Raw genomic sequence first — 20,239 nt, 5'->3', positions numbered from 1 at the left:
GCGGTTCAGGGCGATTAGCCTCCCGTTCAGTTGTTGGATGTCTTTCAGGGACTTGGGGGATCGCATTTCGGCCACCGCCTGAGCTTTCTCCGGGTTAGCTTTAATTCCACCCTTAGTACCTACTACCCCCAGGAATTTCCCTTCTTCCACTCCAAAACAACATTTTCCGGTGTTCAGCTTCATATTGACATCTTGCATGGTGTGGATAGTTTCAGCTATATCGTCTATCATGGCCATCTCAGTCAGGCTTTTGATAACGATCTCATCGACGTATACCTCCAAGTTCTGTCCCTGTTGCTCTCTGAAGAGGGTATTCATGAACCTTTGATAGGTGGCTCCAGCATTCTTGAGTCCGAAGGGCATTTTGGTATAGCAAAATGTCCCTTCGTCTGTGATGAAGGCGGTCTTTTCCTCGTCTTCCATTGAAATTTGTATTTGGTGATACCCTTTATAAGCGTCCAGGAAGCACTTCAGGGGATATTGAGATAAGGAGTCCACTTGAACGTTTATCTCTGGGAGGGGGTCGCAGTCCTTGGGACATGCTTTGTTTAGATCTTGAAAGTCGATGCACATCCTCCATCCCCCGTCTTTTTTCTGGACCATAACTGGGTTAGCAACCCAAGATGCATATTTCACTTCTCTGACTATTCCGGCTCTGAGGAGCTTCCTGGTTTCTTTACAGGCGGCCCTCCTCTTACTAGGGCCCATGCTCTGTTTCTTCTGCTTAACTGGCTTTGCCCAGGTGTATCTGTTGAGTCCGTGTTCAGTCAAGCTTCTTGGTACTCCTGTCATGTCTCCATGTTGAAATGCAAATACATCTATGTTGAGAAGGAGCAACTCCTTGAGGGCACTTTTGCACTTGTCGCTTAAATGGCTTCCTACTTTAACCGTCTGCTCCGGGAACCTGTCACAAAGGACCCATTCTTCGACCCCATCCTTTTGGGGTCTCTCGGATGCCTCTCCTTCAGACATGAAGGAAATTGCTTCATATGAAGACTTCACCCAAGCCAAGCCCTTTGGCGTTTGGAACACTAGAGCTCCATGTGGGGTTGATGTCTGTGCTTGTAGATCTCCAATCCCAGGTCTTCCAAGGATTGCATTTTATTTTGAGGGTGCCCGGACCACTATGAAAGTTAGGTTTATAGTTCGGACACGATCCCCTACTCCGATTGTAAATGGGAGTCTGATCTTTCCCAAAGGGTGTGACACACTTTTGTTGAAACCTACTAGGGGGATAGAGTCCTCCTCTAGCCTGTCTCTTACATCCCTGTCGAATATGAGAAAACAGTGTTCATATATTACTTCTACCCTGGATCCCCCGTCCACATGTATTCTGGCCACCTTGTGGCCAGCTATTATGGCTGAAATGTTGAGAGGGAGTCGCTGCACTTCGTTTTCCTCCAGGTATGGCATCAAGATGGGAGCTTTAATGCGGTTCGGGGAGCCCAGAATTCTGGCCTTTACACTTCTGGTGGTATCAAATTCATCCCTCCTTCGAATCATATCTACATCTGCCCTTCCAGGCTCCCTCACATCCTTCCCTTTGCGGTCCCCTACCCCTTCCTTAATTTCCTTGACCAAATGGGCCAGCTTACCCGTTTTCACTGCGGCCTCTATTTCCCTCTTTAGATACATGCAATCATCGGTTTTATAACCGAAGCCTTTGTGAAAGTCACAATATTCGTTTGGCTGTGCCTTTGGCCCAGGTTTTATGGGTGGTGGTCTTGGGAAAGAGCTCTTCACGCTTTCAGTGGCCAGTATCTCACTTGGAGTTTTAGTGAGAGGAGTGAAGCTGTCAGAGTAGGGGGATGGGCCTCTCCCCCGAGGCCTATAGGGGGAGTATGAGGTCCTTGTTCTATCATGCAACATCCTATCGAAAGCGGGCTTTCTGGATTACGGTGTACCTTTTTTGAGAGGCTTTGGAGCCGAGGGGACCCTTCAGGGTGGGGTGTCCATCTCCTTAGCTTTACTGACTGTGTCTTTGCCTATGATGAAAGCTCTGACTCTGTCCATGAGATTGTCAAACGAGTGTGGGAACTCCTCTCCCAGCTTCTCGCATAGCTGTGCATGTTTTAGCCCGTTCATGAAACTGCTAATCTTTATAACCTTCGGGACGTCCTTGATGTTCATGCTCTCCTTGACAAACCTTTCCATGTACTGGTCTATTCGTTCATTGTCCCTCTGCCTTATGTGCAAGATCTCGTTGGGGTTCTTGACCACTTTTCTTTGTTGACCGAAGTTTCTCAAAATTTTTTCGCTTAGCTCTTCATAGCTATCGATTCCCCCGGGAGGAAGGCTGTCAAACCAGAGCCTGGCTCCCTCCGTCAGGGTTTGCACGAACATATGGCACCAAACCGGCATGGGCCACCGTCCTAACTTCCCTGCACCCCTGAAGGCATGGAGATGGTCCTCAGGGTCTCTTGTTCCGTCGTACCGGTCAAAGTTTGGCGGTAGCTTCGTCTTAGGGGGCATGGGAGCTTCTGCAATCCTTCTGCAATCCAGACCATCATCACCTTCTTTTTCTTTCTCGTTTCCTGTTTGCTTCTTCCCCGTAATGAGGTCTTCCCTCTCCTCCGATGACATCTGTCTAAGGGCTGTCATGAACGTTTCAAGTGGGTCACTACCACTGCTTTTGTTTTGTGGATCCACCCCTTCCTGGTTGGAAGGTGTGTCGAAGGACAATCTGGCCCTGAGGCTGTCAAGCTTCTCTTGCCTCTCTAAATCCTCGAGACACTTTTTCAGCTTGTCCTTGTGCATGGCAACGAAATCTGGAGTAATAGCCTCTTCCCTTTCTAGGATTTCCACTTGGTTTTCGTTTTCTTCTTCGTGAGTTATATCTTCTATTGTGACCTTGTCGTGGTCGTTCTGTACTGTCTGGATGATACGTGAGCTGGGTGGAGTAGCCATGTTACTGTTTGTGAAACGGGTTATCTCTAACGTCGGAGTTCAGTGTGGAACACCAATCAGGTTGTTGTCCCACGGATGGCGCCAATGTCGAATACCCAAATCCCTGCTGACGTTCAAATGGGTCTTCGCTGACGTCAAGATATCCCGGCCTTGATTGCTACAAAAAAGTAAACCGTTAGCCTCGTCACGGAGGACCCCGGGAGGGGGATCCGTGACCAAGCTCCGGCGTGAGAATGAGTAAACTTGCCGGAGAGAAGAAGGAGCCTATTCCGATGAGTATGATCACCGGAATGTTTCCTTTTCGGTGTGAATCCAATAAATGTGTGTGTATTTAATATGTGAGAATGTTGGTCGGAATAAATGAGAGGGTTTTTAATGTAATACCTTCTGAGAGCCTGCCTTATGATCACTCCTTTCTTTCCTCATATAACCTCGAGACCTTATCTTTCATACGAGATATTTCGATAAGGTGATCCGACGGATTCTAAGCGTCTTCGGGGGGCTCAGACATGTGTCTGATCCCCAACGGTAAGATTGCAGCCTCATTAAATGTTTCCGGCTGAGAAGTACAATCTCTAGCCAAAGATCCCTTTTCAATCGAGCATTAAATGAAGTCTGTGCCATTTGATTCCTAGTTTCCCGCCCATTTTGTAAAAGGAGAGCCTTACAAGGTAAGCCACTGTTGGGCTTACATCCTGTTAGGCCCATGCGACGGTAGCCCAAGATGGGTAAATGGGATGACCCATAGGCCCGTCGTCAATGCCCCCAAAAGAAAATATGCATGTTGTGATGATCTATGCAGTTAATAGCGGCGCTATAGCGGTGCTATAGCGGTTAGCGGAGGTCTGGGCTTGTAGCGGTCCAAATAGCGGTTGCTCATAGCGGTTCCGCTATTAGCGGCGCTATAGCCCGCTATTTGGCCGCTATTTGCCGCTATTTGGAAACCTGTATAGCGGTCGTATAGCGGTCGAAGTCAAATTAGGTCAAAGTTTGAAAAAATCGGTCAAAAGTTGCCTATAATCGGACCAAATCGGTGAAACGAATTGTTACCTTAATTCGAACAAAAATCAGTTGTTGCTCCATGATTTTGAACCATTGTAGAGATAACTGATGGAGAAGGAAGGGGAGCGGGAAAGAAAACGGCGTATGATGAAAGTGGGGATAATTGGGGTTATTTAAGTTTGGGTATTTTAACATATAACCCCCTCCACCTTCATTAGTTTATATTTAGTCCTCATACTTGTGAATTTATATATAAACAATATAAAATTAATGGTATATGTATATAATAATATAAAAATACATAAAATATGCATGGTATAAAAATTACCGCTATATCACCGCTATACCACCGCTATAACCTATATATCGTATAGCGGACCTTGACCGCTATCCGCTATTTTACCGCTTTAACTGCTTAGTGATGATGTAGATAATGTTCCCATGTGATTTAAGTCTGCCACAAAAGATCAATCCCACATGTTCACCTCCTTGAAAATAATGATGATCATCAAAGTTAATTAATGTGGTTCACTTTTTGTGTTTCTTTTACAAGTGTCGAACCAAAGTCAATATACACACTTTCAACTTCCTCCAATCCCAATCGTGAACTTCAAGCCCAAATTTCATCACATCTCAACTTTCCCTGAATTACTTTTAGGTCCCTGAACTTTACTCTTTTGTATTTCTCGCGTATCCAACATACTTTATGACCTGAAACACGTCCCTCAACTTCGGACATTCCGCTCCATCTCTAAACCCCGTATCTTTACCGAATTACGCGCTTTACCTGCAAACATACAAATACTCGCAATAAACTAATTCCAAGCATATAATCATGTAAAACAAGCTAAACACGTAGGACAAACACTTAAAACACCCGTGTTTCACACTCTCCATCACCTTCCCTTAGCTCTTTTAATAAACAAATTATTTCGTAGCTTATTTCCGTTGAAACCCGTATTTTTTTCGCATTAAAAACTACCAACGGGAACACATAAGTGTAGTTCCTGTTTTGGAAAGATTCTATGTTGACACTTTAAACAACCATAACTTGATCTAAACTTGACTAAATAAAGTAAACTCTTACACCATGATCAAGTACATCGAAATACGGTTTCAAAGATGTACAAAACGCTTAAAACACCTTTGTTTGAACCCTCAAACATTTAAAGCCAAACAAAAGCACAAAACTGAACAATCTGTAAAGATCAACAAGTTTGACTATTTGTAACGCCCCAAAACTCGAATATTAAATTTTGAGCATGTTTTGTTTTTACACAATGTGACATGGGTAACTAAGTTAGTTAACTTAGTTATAGTTACAAGTTAAATATTAGGAATGGAATTTTGTGACTAACAATTAAAAAACAAACTACAAGGGTTAAAAGAGGATAAACGGGAAAGTGTTTTATTAAAGAAATGAAGTTGTGACAAGTATGGAAATATGGTGAATTTTGAGGGGCCAAACTTGGGCAACTTGAAAGATGAAATTACATAAACTTAAAAAATAAAACACACACATTAGAGAGGTATGTGTGGGCGACATATTGATCAGGGGGAGAAGAACAAACCCTAAAAATCACAAAATCCCCCAAGTTGGAAGAGAAAATGAAGGTTTGATGGATGCATGAGCTGGATTCCCAACCATTTATACAAGGTAAACACATGGTAAGTTGTATTTTATGATTTAGTGATCTTGAATAAAGTGGGTTTATGATCAATCAAGGAAATTTCATGAAATTAGGTATGAATATATGTTAGAATCATCACATGAAAGATGAATTGTGAAAGACATTGAGTAAATTGACATTTTGGGATGAAACCCAGTAGTAGTAGTAAGAATGGTGACATGGGTGAACCATCCATGTCTAATCTTTGTGCTAACTTGATGAATTATGTAGTATGTGATGCATACATATGTTAGCTAGTTGAAGTATGGTATGAAATTTATTTGATTTTAGTAGTGATGATGAGATGAATGCAAGAAGTGGAAAGTTAAAGCATAAAATACTTTTACATTGTGTTTAGATAGTGGTATGCACACCAAGTGTTTGATGAAATGTTTAAGTGAAATTAGAAAATGAGATTTTATGAAAGAACTTGACAAAAATGAATGAAAATACTGATGATGTAATTGATAGTAAACTAACGTGAATTATGTGATTTAGATGGAGTCCATATGAGAATTCGGTTTGAATGTATGATTTGGTCAAAATTATGCATTTGGGACTTGTACCTTATGCTTAAACGATGTGATGCTCACCATGTATTTGGGTGATTGAATTATGGTGATTAAAAGCGAATGTGTATGAAATGTGAAACGTATGAATTTTATTAGTAATGGATAATATTGGAATTATGTTGTATTATTATTACCTTAGATGACATTATCATTTGAAGAATCATAAAGCATTAACATGTGAAAGTATGAGTATGTGAATGAGTATGTGTATATAATTAGGTGATCACGTGGTTGTAAACACATTTCATTATGAGTAGGAAATTGTATATAGTGTCGATCGCATAGCCTATTATGATGTCATGAATATATGAGAATTAAGCCAAAAGTTAAGATGATAAACCGTTGACTTCGGAAAGTCAACTATGTATAAGAAACATTGCTAGACTTGTTGTGATTATAAAATTATAGATAATCGTATGGTACATAGTATACAAATATGTGATAACTGGAATGATATGATGGATTATATGGATTTGAAAGGATGTGAAATCGGGTACATGTCGTATGCTTGTTAGGATTGACTAATGCAAGTCAAATGTGAATTGTGCAAATGGTATGCTCGTAATCAAGTACAATGGTGTGTGTGCTAATTAGAAAGTGTTGATGATAACATGAAAGTGTAGGAATTAATTCAACATGGATACGAGCATGGGAGGGCAATGTGTCAAGGGTAAATAAAGAAGTTATGCACGAACTCGGACGCACAAGGTAAGTGATTCCGATTCACTTCTTAGTATGTATGTAGAATTTAATATTTTTGAGTGTAGAAAATTATGCAGAAATCATGTAATGAATGAGAAGTATTGAGGTAAGTGTTATTTTAGTATAACGAAGGAGTTGTTTATAATGAAAGTAAACTAGTAGGATTAAACGGGTTGAATAATGGTATAAAGGGATTTACAAGCCGTTGCTTATAAATCAGCTTTTGATGCGACCCGAGGTGATAAACGGATCCGTAATTAAATTATGGGCGCGTAGGAAAAAGAATCACGTAAAACGGATTAGTAGAACGAAAGTTATGGCAGTTTAAAGTTAGAATTTGGTTATTATTTGGAGCTGGGCAACTGGAGCTCAAAATAAGAAACATTCTGTCAAAACTGGGCCTTGGTGTCACGCGACAGCCAAAGAAGTTAACCGTCGCGTGGCGCGACGGGTATAATGGCTGGGAAATGTTGTTTTGTTGATGGTTCAGCTTAAGCAACTTGTTTAAATAGATTTCAAATCCTTCATAACTAATGTAATGGTTGGTTTTGATCATAGGTAAATGATAGGAGGTTTAAGTATGGAATTACCCTTGTGTTAATGAAGAAAACCCATAAGCAAAGGTATCTACGAACGAGTAAGTATGTAGGTCGATATGTATAATGCCTATATTATGTAAAGTTATAATTTTGACATGTTAGCATAAGTGTATGCGTGTAAAAGTAGTAAGCAAGAGCTCGTAACCGTATATGCACGAATGTAGGTAAACAAGATTATACGGTCATACGTAGTAACATATGTAAGTACGAAGGTGGGTTGCTAAGAATGCACGTAGGAATTAGGAATGTATACATTTGTGAATGCGAAATGTTATAAATGTATGAAGGAATGGTTTGGAATGGTTTCATTTTGTTCAAGCATTAACGTTTGTTAATGGTGTGTTTTTGAGATTGGAATGTAATGCAGGTATAAGAACACTGGGTTCATGAGGTATCGAAGTCGAACTCGGAACAAGAAAATACGAGAGGATAGTTGAATGAATCAAAGTTCCTATTGTTAAATGTTATTCAATATTAAACTATATGAGAATCACGTCGTATGATGTTGTTAATGACTAATGGTTATGTTGTATTTGACGAAATTTGATGAAAACAAGTCAAAATTGGAATCAAACTCTGGAAAACATGTCAAAATTTGACGAATAGTCGCGTTCAAATCTAATTTTTTCTTAACCTACCATCATTCCGCATCTTTTTTTAAACATCGAAGTTTTTTTTTCTTATAATAACTAAATCAATGGTTTTAAAAGGTTTGTAAATGATTTTCTTTGATTCTCTTACCGAATAAACTTTCACCATTCGGTTTACTCGCCGCTCCATCCCCCATAGAAAGAATGTGTCGTTCGCGACACATAATTGAGTCTGAAAACGAACTGGGCGGTTCCAACTTCCCCACACTTGGGTGATTGTATCCGTGACAAACAGTACGACGTTAGAATCTGCAAAAAATATCATATACAAAACAAACCAAACGAAACAAACAAATGCACAATAGTCTACAACCTCGGGCTGCCTCCTGAGAGCGCTAAGTTTAAGAGTCTTCAGCCAGACTTCATACCTGACATGGTTATTCCGCATCATGGATCAAAGTGCTCAACATGAAGCACTCCGACTGTTTATCCGGTCCGTTGATATCATTAGCTTCCAAATACGGATTTAACCTATGCCCGTTCACAACTTATCTCAAATGGTCATCAAACTCTTCGATCTCTATGTCTCCGTAGTTTCCGATCCGCGTGATCAAATACGGACCCATCCATTTGCTTTTCAGCTTACCTGGAAACAGTTTCAGTCTAGAATTAAATAACCATACCTTCTGTCCCACCTCAAACTTCTATAGTCGTAGCTTCGCGTCGTGCACTTTCTTGGCTTTATCCTTATACGCCATTGCACTCTCATATGCTCCATCCCTCAATTTTTCAAGCTCTCCCAACGACAACTTCCTTGCTTTACCTGCACTCTCATAATCCATGTTAACTTCTTTTACCGCCCATAACGCACGATGAGCAAGCTCAACAGGTAAATGACATCCTTTTCCATAGACCAACCGATATGGCGTGGTTCCAATAAGCGTTTTATATGTCGTACGATATGCCCACAAAGCATCATCCAACTTAGTGGACCAATCCTTCTGGTCAGGTCGCACGGTTTTTTGTAAAATCTCTTTTATTTGCCTGTTGGACACCTCAACCTGCCCACTCGTTTGTGGGTGATACGGTGTAGCGATTCGGTGGTCTATGCCAAAACGTTTCAACAATTTTCCAAATTGAAAGTTTTTGAAATGTGACCCCTCATCACTTATGATCACACGAGGGATTCCAAATCGCGAAAATATGTTTGTTTGGAAAAATTTGCAAACAACTTTATGGTCATTCGTCTTGGTGGCAATCGCTTCTATCCATTTCGAAACGTAATCCACGGCCACCAAGATATAATAATTTCCAAACGAATTAGGGAATGGGCCCATGAAGTCGATTCCCCAAATGTCAAACATATCAACCACAAGGACCGGCTGCATGAGCATCTCATTCCGCTTTGAGATACTCCCTAATTGTTGACATCGAACACAATTCCTCGCGAATTCAGCTGCATCCTTGAATATTGTAGGCCAATATAGCCCACACGCAAGCACATTTTGCCTTGTTTTCTGTCCACTAAAATGTCCACCACACGCCGATGCGTGCAACAACTCCAACACACACTTTATCTCCTCATCCGGAATGCAACGTCGGATTATCTGATCAGCTCTAACCTTAAAAAGATCCGGCTCGTCCCAAATGTACGTTTTTGCTTGAGCTATGAACTGTTGCTTCTTCTTTTTGGGCCAAAACTCCGGAATATCACCTGTAACAGCAAAGTTAGCAAACCACAGTTTAGTAGAAACAGATAATATATGTTCATCAGGAAACGTTTCATTAATTTCAACATCCGGTGCATCTATTTCATGCACCACCCATGATAAATGGTCTGCTACAACGTTTTCACTCCCCTTCTTGTCTCGAATTTCAAGGTCAAATTCCTGCAATAATAAAATCCATCGAATTAACCTTGGTTTAGCATCCTTCTTCTCCATGAGGTACCTGACAGCACTGTGATCAGAGTAAATAACAACCTTGCTACCCCACAAATAGGACCTAAACTTATCCACTGCATAAACAACCGCAAGCAAATCTTTCTCAGTAATGGTGTAGTTTAGCTGAGCATCCGAAAGAGTTTTGCTTGCATAATAAATAGCCACGGGTTTCTTGTCAACCCGTTGTCCCAACACTACCCCCATCGCATAGTCGCTCGCATCACACATGATTTCAAAAGGGAGCGACCAATCTGGTGATTGTAAAATGGGGGCTTCAATCAACTGTTGTTTTAAATTGTTAAAAGCTTTTAAGCATTTTTCATCAAAAACAAATGGCACATCTCTTAACAAAAGGTTGCATAGCGGTTTTGTGATAACAGAAAATCCTTTGATGAACCGTCTATAAAACCCGGCGTGTCCTAGAAAGGAACGGACGCCCTTAACATTAGTAGGAGGCGGTAAAGTAGAAATAACCTGAATTTTCGCATGATCTACCTCAATTCCCCTACTTGAAATCACGTGTCCCAACACGATCCCCTCTTGGACCATAAAATGGCTCTTTTCCCAACTTAAAACCAAGTTAGACTTGACACGTCTTTTTAACACTTTTGTTAATTGATCTAAACACAAATCGAAAGACGTACCGAAAAATGGAGAAATCATCCATAAAGATCTCTAGAGAATCCCCGACCATATCTAAAAAGATACTCATCATGCACCTTTGAAAGGTGGCCGGGGCGTTACATAATCCAAATGGCATTCGCCTAAATGCGAAGGTGCCATAGGGACACGTAAACGTGGTTTTCTGTTGATCCTCTGGATGTATTGCAACATGGTTGTATCCTGAATAACCGTCTAGGAAACAATAAAATTTCTGACCTGCAAGTTTCTCAACGATTTGATCTATGAAAGGCAAGGGGAAATGGTCCTTTGAAGTTGCAGCATTCAACTTCCGGTAGTCAATGCAAATCCGCCACCCGGTTACAGGCCGAGTGGCAATCTGTTCGCCATCTTCACCTTTGACAACTTGTATCCCTGCCTTCTTTGTTACCGTTTGAGTTGGGCTGACCCATGTGCTATCAGAGATAGGATAGATTATACCTGCATCCAGCCACTTTAATACCTCTTTCTTCACCACTTCCCGCATATTCGGGTTCAGACGTCTCTGTGCATCCCTTGTCGGCTTCGCACCTTCTTCGATGATTATCTGGTGCATCACTATAGATGGACTAATCCCCTTTAGGTCTACAATCATCCATCCAATCGCTGCCCTATACTCCACTAGCACCCCCATCAAAGCCTTTTCTTGAGCTTTTGTCAAATTCGATGCAATGATCACCGGATGGGTGTCATTGTCTCCCACGAAGGCGTACTTGAGGTGTTTCGGCAGCTCTTTTAGCTCTACTTATGGAGGTGATTCCAATGATGGCTTCATATGCGTATCGATGTGCTCGGGTAGACTTTCCACTTGATGAGTCCAAGTGGGTCTCCCGTCTTTAATTGCCATCACCTCCAATTCCTTTTCGGCTTCATTAAAGCATTCCAACAATTTAGCCTGTTCCCTGTCACAAATAACACACGTCTCTGTTGTGTTTACCCCATTTTCATGAGGATGACACTCGTCAATGATGTCCGCCATGAAGCATTCACCACTAACCAGAGAATCAGATGCATGGGAAAACACGTTTAATTGGACTTTCCTATTACCAAAGGTCATGTCAACTGTTCCATTTCTGCAATCAATTAAAGCGTTGGCAGTTGCTAAAAATGGTCTACCGAGTATAACGTTAGGTTGTTTAGTTTTATCAATTGAGACATAGTCTAAAACCAAGAAGTCAACTAGGTAGTAAAAGTCCTCTACTTTGACAATGAAATCACACATGATTCCCCGGGGTAATTTCAAAGTCAAGTCGGCCAACACTACTGTGGTGTCGGCTCTCTGTAATGGTCCGAAATCATATTGATCATAAAGACTCCCCGGGAGAATACTCACACTCGCTCCCAAATCCAGCGGTGCCCGACTCATTTTAAAGTCACCCACTTGAATGGGTATTAACGGAGCACCTGGATCTCGGAGTTTAGGAGGAATGGCAACCGACAAAACGGCACTAACATTTTCGGTTAAATCGATTTTCTTTGGAAATTTGTTTTGCCACTTTTGGGTGCACACGTCCTTCAAATACCTAGCGTAAGCTGGAACCTGTTTTATTGCATCTAACAACGGGATATTGATTTTTACTTGCTTAAAAACTTCCCACATCTCTTCCTGTTGTGGGCCTCATTTAGTACTTTTAGTTCCCGGTTCTACCAAAGCTTGAGGAAACGGGTTGGTTTTAATTCCCGCACCCTTTTCCGTAGCCTTAGTTGATGCGTTTTCTAATACCCTATCGTTAGTTTCTTGAGAAGTCGTTTTATTAGCTTTCGTAGGGCTAACAGGTTTAGGCTTATGTTCCTCTTGCTCATTTTCATCCCACTCCTCCACCACACCATCAACAAATTGTGGTGGAGCACCAACCTTATTACCATACACTTTACTAGAACGAAGTACACTTACCTGGTTTACACGTGCATTCTTGGTAGCTGAACTACTGCTTTGATGTAACAACCCTCATCAAAACTATTATTTATTGTATTATTTCATCCAATAGGAAACCCTAATTGAGACACCCAAGTGATTCTGCACAAACCCTACAAATTTCAGAACAATCAGAATCAGGATCAGGGCCCCTAAAACTCAGGGGGGTATTCCCTACTCAACGATTATCCTTATAAGTTGCTATAAAAATCGAATTTAATCATTTCGTCGACTCAGCTAGCCTACACACATACGCGGCAAGACTATAGTGATTTCGTGTCCCTTACGGACCGTAAGGGATAAATGCTTACGGTCCGTAAGCATGTCAATTTTCGTGTATAAATAGCAGACATTGGGACTTGAATTCTGGCGATTGAACGACGATAAAATTCAAATCGTACGCAGAGATATCGTCTAAATACTCCAAAAAAACACACACGAATCACTAATTAGTATAGCGGGGTGCTGCTGCGATACCGGGTATTAACTCAATCGCTGCTACGATTCAATGTCCGATCGATTGAAACTATCCAATGGATGTTTTAGTACTATCCTTTGTCATTTGTTGTGATTCCGACAGGATGTTTGAGTACCACCCGAATTCGGGGAATACTTTGTCATTCGTTGTGAATCCGATGGATGTTTAAGTGATTGCACTTTGTCATTCGTTGTGAGGGCTTTAATCTCGTGAGTTATCGTAATTGCTGTATTAAGTTACCTACCTAGTTCGTATGCACTAGGTTACAAGGTTAAATCAATAGGCTAAGCTCTGCCTATATAAATCTGCAATATATCAAGGATTATCTGTAGACTAAACTTTGGCCATATGAACCTGCATGCTTATAATGTGAGTCATTCTCTTTTTATCAACTGTTTTACAAAACTCCAAGTTATTTTCAAAGTTATAATTACAGGGATTAAGTCTTTGTAATCACCAAGTTACGGCCGGTATGTGGGGTTTTGTATACATTACCTGATAATCTTCACCATTGGGGCAGCCAATGGGTGATATGACCATAATCACAGACACCATTGGACAATTAGAGGGCCAATGGGTCGAGTGACAAAGTACCGTGGGTAGTTGGTTTGATATCAGAAACATTGTAATCGCTCTTATGCTGTAATTTATAACTATGAGTCATTTTATAAAACCTGAATGAAGTCACTCAGTATTTTCCACTGATAAAACCTTTTTAAAACACGTTTCAGGTAATTACAGTAGATTGGAGTAAAAGATGGATACGGCACTGAAAGGCATCAAGAAGTGGCTTATTTTATTAATTAAAATCAAATTAAGAAATATTGTTTATGTAATAAAATTTATCTTTATTAAAGCTACTTTTGTAAAACATGGATTTATTCCATCTATTTAATAAATAAAAAATCCGGTGTTTCTAAACTCTGATATTTTTCCTAACTCACGGTCCTGATTAAATTTCCGCTGCAATATTTTTCAAAATAATCACCGGTACCACTGGGCTGTTCGCGACTCCCGATTCCGTCCAGGGTGGGTCGGGGGTCGTGACAGAAGGTGGTATCAGAGCCACTGCTTTAAGTCTTTAGGTGTTGTGACAATAATACCTAAGTTCATATAAAAGAGTTAGGAGATTGCTATTAACTAGTAGCACACATTATAGCATTTAGACTTGAACTTAAGAAAAGATGCCTTAGTATAAACTTCAAAATAAGCTAAGTACTTATGTGAATAAATTATGATGGATTTTTGTATGCCATAAGAATGGTGATTAGAATATTGCAAGATATGATAAATAAGCAAGAATTAATAGTAATTATTGCTTATTTGATATTACTTGGTCTAGAATAAAAATATGTTATGGAAATACAAATTTCCTTGATTCTGGATAAAAGCCCTAATAAAAGAGGCACTTTTAAAAGCTTGAAAAGATACTATTTATGGGAAATAGAAAATTTTCTCCGACAAAACTAGGTATAGAGTAGCAGACTCTCCAGCTTGTCTGGATATACTGAAGTTACCTCTCCGGCGCAAACCGGATAAGACGGGGTAAATAATATGTCAAATCAGTGACAAGATTTCCCTAAATAATATCATGACCTGATATCTGACTTGTTTTTGGAAATATGAATCTGTTAAATACATTGACCTTATAGAGGGTATGTATATTACAGCATGTGAAATATATGATTATATAGATATGTATATCTATAAGGAATTTCAAAAGCCAAATAGGAATAAAGCACAAGCATATGTGTCTAGATTTCTTTATCAGGAAACTCTTTTCCGATATCAAACATTATTTCGTTTGATCATTTGTCTCATAGCTCGTGTGACAAAATAAACAATGGAAACCCTTTAAGTTGGGACCCATCAAAAGTATAAATTTACAATGCGTTACAATAAACTATTAACGCAAGTAAGAAGCATGCTAAGTTGTGCTAGTACACAAGAAAACACAAGAAACTTAAATTATACACAGATGTCGAAGTATATCACACACAACTTTCAAGGCAAGACCTTTGGAAAATATAATTAGGCAACAACAACAATACAAATCCTGACAGTGGGAGAACTACTGATCAAAAAGCAGCACTTTGCCACATGATCCCACAAACAATCTGAATATCGCTGAGGTACGTTGAAACAATATTTCACAACCATAGGTGCACAGTCTAATCAGAGTCATAATTATTAGCACCACAAAAGAAGTCATATACCTTTGCAAATCCTTTATTTCATTTTCATTTCATTCGACATTCCTTGGTAATGTCACTTAACAACGATTATCACACGAAATTTAGATAAAGTTCTTATATTCCTTTCGTTGCAATTCTGACTTCTACCTATAATAAGTTGACCTTCGTATTTCTACTTCCCCTAATGGTCATCATACCATGAGAATTCTTTCATAGTAGCAAATATTGATCCATTTCATTTCTTGGTAAATCCACACGTTACGCATGCATTATTTGTTGCGTATGTGGTTCATTTGAGTTATAAAGACCATAGGAGGGCATCATTCCAATTTATCGTTTTATTAAAAGTTCAAATCTCACTTTGCTATACTTGATCTTTGCATTATAAACCGCGTTTTTACAAAGCAATGACTCTTTAATATCGAATCAATGAATTTCTTGAAAAACTCAATTTTCTTAGGTATACATGGTTTCTGTTATAATCATGTCTGAACTTCCTTATTAAAACTCGTTTTATTCAAACACAGTTAACTTACTCGCAATACGTATTCAATTCAGAGTTCCATATGATATTTTTGGGCCATCATAATCCCAACAAGCACTTCGATTCTCTTGAACTATAACATGCTTTCTTAACCTTCGACCTCATTAAATTATTTCTTTGATCACGATCACCTTGTGGTGACGTTTTCACAAAATATGAAGCTTGCGCTAATCTCGGATTTAATTATTTATTTATTTATATTGAATCCGCTTGAATTTATTCTATAAAAGCAATCTTAACACAAAATCACGTGCTAAGATAATGATACACAAATTTATTTCATATTTCAGTATATCCCTTAATAGTCCTTACAACATCAATCGAGTCTTTCATGATATTTATTGCTTTATCATCATTAATCAATAAACATTATAAATATAAATTTTATTGATTATATATGGAAACTTATACAAGTAATTACCTTATTTACAATATAGTATTCCTATACTTAAAATTCTTGTTAAACCATTAAGGTAAACAATTTATATTTTTTATGTATAAAACCAGATGCCACGCGGGGTGCGTAAGCCTAGGCAGGACCCTTACGCGGGCCGCCTGGGACTGCCAGATACAAGAAATGTTGACAGCTGCCTGTTACAGCCGGTTTAACCGACTTAGATGCCTGGTTTTCAATACTTGGAGCTTGTTTGATGGTTTTAAAGAGTATAGGGACACTTGGAATGATCCCATAACATTCCTAGACTTGTTTGGCATGATCTTAATGATCCAAGAAACCTATATAAAGCCATGAACTTTGGGTTTTCATTTGCTCATTCACTTGTAACCATCACAACTCACTTCTTGGAGGTTCCTGGAGCTCAAGCATCTTTCCTATTGATCATTAGTTGTGCTTAGGACTATTGTAAGTATGCTTAACCTCCTTTAATTCAGTTTTGCTTAGTTTATTAGCATTTAGTCAAACCGTCGTAATTAAGGTTTGACTTCGTCATTAATCTTAATTGCTCCAGTCAAATTTCATTATGAAAGTACCTATGAGTTGGTAATTATGTGGGCATTAAACCCCTAAAAGGTCACCCTCTGATTCCCACTCTAATTAGGTCAATTGTCGAGTCAAACTTGATTATAAAAATTCAACAGAAAGCTAATTTTCAAATAGATGCATAATTAACAATGTAGAAGCTATGCAACCTGTTTTGACATTAATATAACTTGGTAATTAATGTAAGAACATGTCTAAATATGTTCAACTCGACAATTTTCAGTTTGAGCTTGGTTCGGGATCAAAAGTCACATAGTTTGACTTATGCTTTGACTTTCAGTTCTGACCCGTTTGAGCATGAATTAAGAATTCCTTAGAGCTTTATTAGACCAAGTTACTTATAAGTATAACCCTCTGAGATTATACAACTTGGTTCATTGGTCATCCAATCCATATCCATGATTCCGTTAAATGCTTAAATGTTGACTATTATGCCCTTTTGACTTTAAAATGTGATTAATTAAAAAGTGAAAGGATAGAAACCTTCACCACTGATTTATAAACTTGTCCCTAAAATTTGACATTAGTTTGAAGTCTAGATTAGGAGTTATGCTCATTAGCGTAATTAGAAAGCTTTTTAGTAATTAAGCCGAATAATTAGCATATAGCCTATCTAAACCCAATTTTTGATACCAAACGTTTTACCCACTATTGTTATATAATATTTTGGGATTCTTGAAGATTTTTATTTATTTTTAGGCTGAGCATAACATAGAGTTCTAAGCTTGATTCGGTAATTGCCGATTTTGCCCTTTTGGGCTATAAAATAAGTTTTACAAATCCTTTTGACCCCAAACCTTTTTCTACTGATCTAATATGATAAATAAATTATTTGAGCCTTCTGGAATAATAAATTATCAGATTCCTTTGAAAACCCGGAAATGGCTCCAAATCGCCTTTTAAGCGTTTTTAACGCATAGTATATATTAAAACCATTTTATAAATATAAGATTTGATGCTTACTGATATTTTTAGTAAATATTTACATTCTAACAGTAAGCGAAGGTCTTAAGCTCAGATTTCTGATTTTGACCTTTTAGGCTTATGTGAAATTACCAAAATGCCCTTAAGATGCATAGTTTGGTTATAAAGGATAGATTTCACATATAAGTTATACCCTACTGATATAACTTAGTAAATTAAGTATTTTACTGATTATATCAGATCCAAAACTCAGAATTATGTTTAAACTCTTTTATAACCTTTTAAATGACCAAAATACCCTTACGGGGCATAAATTGGTTTTAAATTCGTTATGGGCATAATAGAAGATATCCTACTGATGTCACAACATATTTAAGGCATATTAACTCGTGGAACATGTTCATGACTCTTATGGTTACCCGTTACGCATGTCTCGCGTTCGGATCGGCGTATGTAACTAGATTGCATATATTAGCCGAAACGGGTCAAACCATATCGTTTTTGTCTCAAAACCCAGAATGTGTTTAAGTTACCCATGTTAAACGAGCGTACAAGCTTGTCGGGTCAAGACCACATTCTAAACCGGTCTTCGCTTTATCGTACGTTTGAACCGTGTTTTCCTTTTGAAAACTAACCGGTCTAAGTATAAACTTAATTAAAGACCCGTTAGGATTCTAATAGGTTATTAAAACCTTCGTTCCAGATTAGGAGCCCAGTAAAAGCTACGTGCACTTGCTGTATTTGAATTATACTATTGCTCAGGTAAATACCCTTAACTTATTTTCCCTATACGGGCTTGGGATACGGTGCTATAAAAGTACCGCTTGGTCGGGTGTGTGTAGTCATTTAAATCGAACTGTGATTAATGTATTAGCATGACCCGTTTGATATGTATTATTTGGTGTATATCCCTTGGGGGTTAAATGACCATGTCCCGAATATCCTTGGCATCATTCATGAAATGGCCACGACCTAAGCACGGGGTGTAGGCGTACACCTGACAGTTGCATTATGTAAAAACTGGTATCCCATTATAAGGAATCGACCTTGTGGGCATTATACTTGTGGCGTGTCAGTTAACTTAAGTCCGGCCCTACAAACCGGCCCTAATGGACGACAAATGAGTAAAACTGTATACAAGATTATTTTGAATAATTGTCCCAAGTTATAAAATATTTTTGCCGAAGTGCATTTAAATCAATTTTCAAACTCCTTTCAAAATGAGTCAGTTAAGTTGTATTTACCAGTGCAAACTGACGTATTTTTCCAAAAAGGCTAAGTGCAGGTACTAGACGAAATAGGCTGGCTACTCCAGGCATCAGTACTCAAGTCTCGCAAGCTTTAGATGTCAAAGTCTGTGAACAGTTTTCCTTTTTATTTTGATCCGCCTATGGATCTGTTTCGACTGTTTTGTGATACTTAAACATTACAATTTATTCAGTTGAAATGAATCTATATCTTTTGCTTCCGCTGTGCATTTACATGTTGTGTTGTTTGACTATGATGATATCAATGACGTCACGATACTCCCCACCGGGCCCACCGGTGACACGTGGAAAATAGGGGTGTGACAGGTTGCTCCACCAGAACCCAAGAGGATTGCTCGCTTCATTGGGGGATTAGCCCCAGAAATCAAAGCCAGTGTTAAGGCTTCGAGACCTGCTACTTTTAGATCAGCTGCTGATCTATCTCTATCCCTCACCTTAGATGCGGTCAGGTTAAGATCGCTCAAGAACTCTGAAGAGAGTAAGAGGAAGCGTGAGGAGGATAGCTCACGAGGGTCGGAGAAGAAGCATAAGGGAAACACTGATTCTAGAAAGTTTGGGTCTGGAAAGAATAGTTAGCAAACTGAAGAAAAGCCAAAATGCACAATTTGCCAAAAACGCCACTTTGGAAAGTGCAGGCTTGAGACCAAGTCTCAATCAGGACCACCTGCATGTGGGTTGTGCAAGTCTAAAGAGCACAAGACCATTGACTGCAAGAAGATTAAGGATGCTACCTGCTATGGCTGCAACGAGAAAGGGCACATTAAGAATAACTGCCCTAAATACGCCAAGAAACCTGAGGAAGCCAAGAAGACCAATGCTAGGGTCTTCCAAATGAACGTACAGGAGGCAATTCAGGACGACAATGTAATCACAGGTACCTTCCTCGTAAATGATGTATATGCTAGAGTACTGTTTGATTATGGCGCTGATAAGTCGTTTATAGATAACAAGTTTTGTAAGTTGCTGAATTTACCTGTTAAAACCTTAAGTGTGAAATGTGAAGTGGAGTTAGCCGATGGAACCTTAGAAACCACCTCAACCATGTTAGATGGATGTGTTATATCTTTTAGGAACCACTCTTTTCCTTTGTCCTTGCTTCCTTTGAAGTTAGCCGGATTTGATATAGTATTGGGCATGGATTGGTTATCGCATAACCGAGACCAGATCATCTGCAACAAGAAGCAAGTGGTGATTAAGACTCCGTCTGGTGAGTCACTTACCATTCAGGGAGATACCCGGTATGGATTACCTGGGCAAGTGTCTATGCTCA

At 39.2% G+C, this 20,239-nt stretch overlaps 1 protein-coding gene across 1 annotated transcript; it reads right to left on the bottom strand.

Moving 5' to 3' along the window:
- Positions 1 to 11,390: 11,390 nt before the first annotated feature.
- On the bottom strand, positions 11,391 to 12,245 carry LOC110875422. The gene has a single exon (XM_022123620.1). It carries the CDS (start codon positions 12,243 to 12,245, stop codon positions 11,391 to 11,393), a length of 855 nt encoding a protein of 284 aa, XP_021979312.1.
- Between the last annotated feature and the right edge of the window lie 7,994 nt (positions 12,246 to 20,239).

Source organism: Helianthus annuus, chromosome 9, assembly GCF_002127325.2.
Source record: "Helianthus annuus cultivar XRQ/B chromosome 9, HanXRQr2.0-SUNRISE, whole genome shotgun sequence".
In the NCBI taxonomy this organism is placed as follows: Eukaryota; Viridiplantae; Streptophyta; class Magnoliopsida; order Asterales; family Asteraceae; genus Helianthus; species Helianthus annuus.
This window is presented reverse-complemented; position numbering and strand designations above follow the sequence as displayed.

Excerpts from the sequence above, each read along its gene's own strand:
- LOC110875422 (XM_022123620.1), bottom strand. The coding sequence starts at position 12,245 with ATGTGGGAAGTTTTTAAGCAAGTAAAAATCAATATCCCGTTGTTAGAT.